General features: G+C 45.9%; 1 protein-coding gene across 1 annotated transcript; it reads right to left on the bottom strand.

Moving 5' to 3' along the window:
- Positions 1 to 434: 434 nt before the first annotated feature.
- LOC146189040 (uncharacterized) lies at positions 435 to 3268 on the bottom strand. The gene is made up of 2 exons (XM_084603965.1): positions 2624 to 3268; positions 435 to 867 (listed from the first exon to the last, which is right to left on the bottom strand). The coding sequence occupies exons 1-2, from the start codon at positions 3098 to 3100 to the stop codon at positions 541 to 543; spliced, it is 804 nt and encodes a 267-aa protein (XP_084460091.1). The 5' UTR covers positions 3101 to 3268; the 3' UTR covers positions 435 to 540.
- Between the last annotated feature and the right edge of the window lie 341 nt (positions 3269 to 3609).

Raw genomic sequence — 3609 nt, forward strand, 5'->3', positions numbered from 1 at the left:
AATGAAACCCCAGCTATATGAGCTAACGAGAAAAGCAGAAATTTTGTTCTGGTCTAGCTGTTTTTAGCCCCAACAAATTCACTCCGGCATGTTTTGTTGTACTCCCATGTTGCGTTCCATATAACTGTAGAACTCAATTAGACAGTTAAAGCAATCAAAATGTCCCGCTATCGCATACTGGTGACTCGTCACCCCTGGCTTAACCAGACACAGCTCGTATCGTCAATGGGAGAGCGTAAATGTGAAAATAAAGAAGGGGGCAGCATAAAGCCCGGCGTTAGGGACAGCTATATTTCCAAGCTGTAGCGCGCACAAGACGAGGGACTGAGAACGAGAGGACACACACAGCGCTAAATGTTAGCGCAGTGTGTGTCCTCTCGTTCTCAGTCCCTCGTCTTGTGTGCGCTACAGCTTGGAAGAATGAACCAAAAAGCCGAATATTCCGACCGTTATATTGCTAGTTCCCATCCAATCGGCACTGCAGGCTATAACGAAAACTTCACTCTGATTTCGCGGGGCCGCTTCAGCATTGTCAAAACTTTAATCAATAACATTTACATCATCATTATTTCGTCCTGTCACAAGACGCTGCTCTGTCGTCACAGCTTGCCAGCTTCCATCGTCTTTAATTACCACGGCGTCACAGGGGTAGTCCACGTTGCGCAAGATATTCCATGTAAACATATCTACGCGAATGTCTTCGATGACGGCTGGCTCTTTGCACACGGGACAGCGCCAGGAAGGATTTAACTTGCTCTCGTTGACCTCCAGGTAGGAGTAGACGTCGAAGCACTGTACGTGACGGCAGTGCATCCCTCGGACTGGCACTCGCATCTTCTTTGTTGTTAATGGACACAACAAGGACACCTGCATGCGGAAAGCGGTAGACAACTTTGCCGCTTGAATGTACAGTCCGCAAACATGGCTCCATCAAACATCCGAAAAAGCAGCATGTCAAAACAGCACACAAATATACACAGCGGAGCGACAAAATAGAACAGGGGAAATGTAGGATGACGATAAAAAAAGCACGCGTGAAAGCTGTAACATTGTAGTAAAACACAGCACAGGGAAAACAGAACAAGAGGACAGAATAGCAGAGGGAAAATAGCATGCAAATAGAACGGCGCAGCGCAGTACGCTGCTGTACTGCTCAAAATGTCCGCATGGCAAAAGTAGTGGCTGTCCAGTACTTGCCAGCAGCGCTTAGTGGTGCAGTTTTATCTGTACTATGCAAGCGTAATTGGCAACGGCATGCTACTTAAAACTAACCTACCACAAACAACTGCTAGGTAACATATTTTGGAAGCATCAGCTCAGGCCAGGTTTAAACCTCGGGTGCACAATCCCACGGGACGTGCATAAAATTAATCGCAAGCAAAACGTGTAAACATCAGGCATGGAAATTACCCCTCAAAATCTCAAGTTATGAAAAAGCAAACATAACACTCAGGACTGCACATTCACGAACAAAATAGAAAAATTTTCGTTTCTTGGCTTGTCGAATTTGCGAATGGTTGAGACGGTTATTTTTGATGCGCTACCATTAAGGCTTCCACACCGCAGAAAAGCGTTCTTTCACTAAGTCTGTGCTGTAAACAGCATAAAACATCACGAGAACGCGTGATTTTCGAACTCAAGCTGACGCTAAGACATAAGCTTGGCCGTCAATTGCTTTACATCTCAGCGCTATCTTTGCGCCACGAAAGACATGTAACTCGGAGGTCTTCTATTCCATTCGGATATTAAATAATCGTGCTCTTCCTTTCATCACCCACCAGAAAAGAGCAAAACTGACTAAACTGTGTTCAACTCGCCCAACGTTTAATTCCGTTGAGACATTAAACCATAACAACCTTTCTTTAAACAAAAACGAAAGCCATCTGTAACTCAAAGCATCGCGGCCGTAGGTATTTAATATTTCACTGCCATGAAGGCTAAAATATGGCGCCCCTATAGCGCTTCGCCATACGGCGATCCGCTCTTATCTTGCTATATTTTGTGTCTGCTGTCGCTGTGCCGTTTTTGTCGGCATTATGGTAGGACAAGTGATCTTTTTTTTAACCTCGCATCTTCGTCGCCATGCGGCTTGTTCATTATGCTTTTCTAGAGACACTATGTGAAAGAGTGACCAAATAGACGACCGCGGTCCTTGTCTCAATATGCGCAGCTCACCTTAATTAGAGGAGGTTTCCCCACCCTCATAACAGTCATGAGCTTTTACAGTGGCAAAGCCAAACAATTCTTTTAGTCAAACGGGTTAAGGTGTTAGATGGCTAGTAGGGACATTAATCCGGGACTTCTAACTAAAGCCACTGCCCAACATCTTTCAAACAGAGACCTGTGTATTGCGAAGTCGTAGCTGGACAGTGCAGTCACCCAATCCGCCCACGCTGGTGCCTAATGCTTAAGACGAGGGCACAATATACACAGTTTTGAGTGACATTTCACCCAAGATTCCAATCAAAAGGTACAAAAATTCAGCATTCGCTGAACAAAAAAATTAATCGTCAGATCGGTGACCATGCTCGCAAGAACGGACACCTTATCTTTTTACATTTTGCACTTCTTTCACTGGTGGAAAAAAACGCCCAAATTCATGAAATTAAGAAAATTGACGTACCATTAAGTTCGTCAAGATGATGTCTTCTTCTTCTGCGCAGTGGGATCTAAGAAGGGCAACCACGTCTTCCTGCTTGTGCACGTAACCGGAACTTTCGGTTGTGCTGTGTCGCAACTCGTCTTCCGAGACCTTCAACACTTCATGAACGTGGACAGTGAACTGAGCTGGAGACTTGTCATCCCAGAACCGTAAGCGGTTAACGATAGGCCGAAAAAGCAATGACGTGATATCAACTATGCCTAACGGAAGTTTTTCGTAGTCCTTGGCGTTGATGTTGGCATTGGCAATGCGGATATCAGTGACAGGTATTTGCGGATTTGGTTTGAAGTAGACGAGCACAAGGGTAGCAGGAGCTTGATCGCTTTGGTCCGCGATGTAATCTCCGCAGAATACGACGACACCTGGATTTACAAGAGAGGGCTCTGCCTCGAGTATTATCTGTCTGACACTGATATAGAACGGCTGTTCAGGAAGCATGTCGAACTGTAAATATGCTGCCGTCGTTGTCTTTCCCTTGTAATGCCGTTTTTCTCTACGCTTTAAACTGGGTGAATCTGGTTGGCTGCTGGAATTCAAGGTCTACTTCCACTTATGTACAGTCGAGCGCGATTTGAACGTTATCGCGCGAGCGTCGACCAGCCTAGCACTCCAGACACCTGGCGGCCGGGTTTGAAACAGGAAAAAACATGATTTCGCAATCTTCTCTCCCTCGTTCGCTGTTCCATACAACAGCCATCACCCCCGCGACAAACTCACCACCCTTTCTCTCTATTCTAAGCTTTCCATTTAGTTGCGATAAAGTGTCCAGTTTCAGATAATACCGCAGAATACGTCATGCGCCCAACGATCACTGCCTGTTTGCAGAACCAAAAGAAAGAAAAAGGAAGTGATGTCCCAGCAGGGAGTGATGGCTGCTGAAGGAACCGCAAAAAGAGTGAGGGAAGCTGGCTTGATACCTCCCTCGCCTCGGCAGAGAATTCTGGACC

Source organism: Amblyomma maculatum, chromosome 5, assembly GCF_055883805.1.
Source record: "Amblyomma maculatum isolate TAMU_Amacu chromosome 5, ASM5588380v1, whole genome shotgun sequence".
Classification (NCBI taxonomy): Eukaryota; Metazoa; Arthropoda; class Arachnida; order Ixodida; family Ixodidae; genus Amblyomma; species Amblyomma maculatum.

What these genes read in the sequence shown, in the direction of transcription:
- LOC146189040 (XM_084603965.1), bottom strand. Translation starts at nt 3,100, where the DNA reads ATGCTTCCTGAACAGCCGTTCTATATCAGTGTCAGACAGATAATACTC. An exon ending in TCATCTTGACGAACTTAATG is followed by an intron (nt 868 to 2,623) that starts GTACGTCAATTT and finishes TTCCGCATGCAG; the next exon opens with GTGTCCTTGTTGTGTCCATT.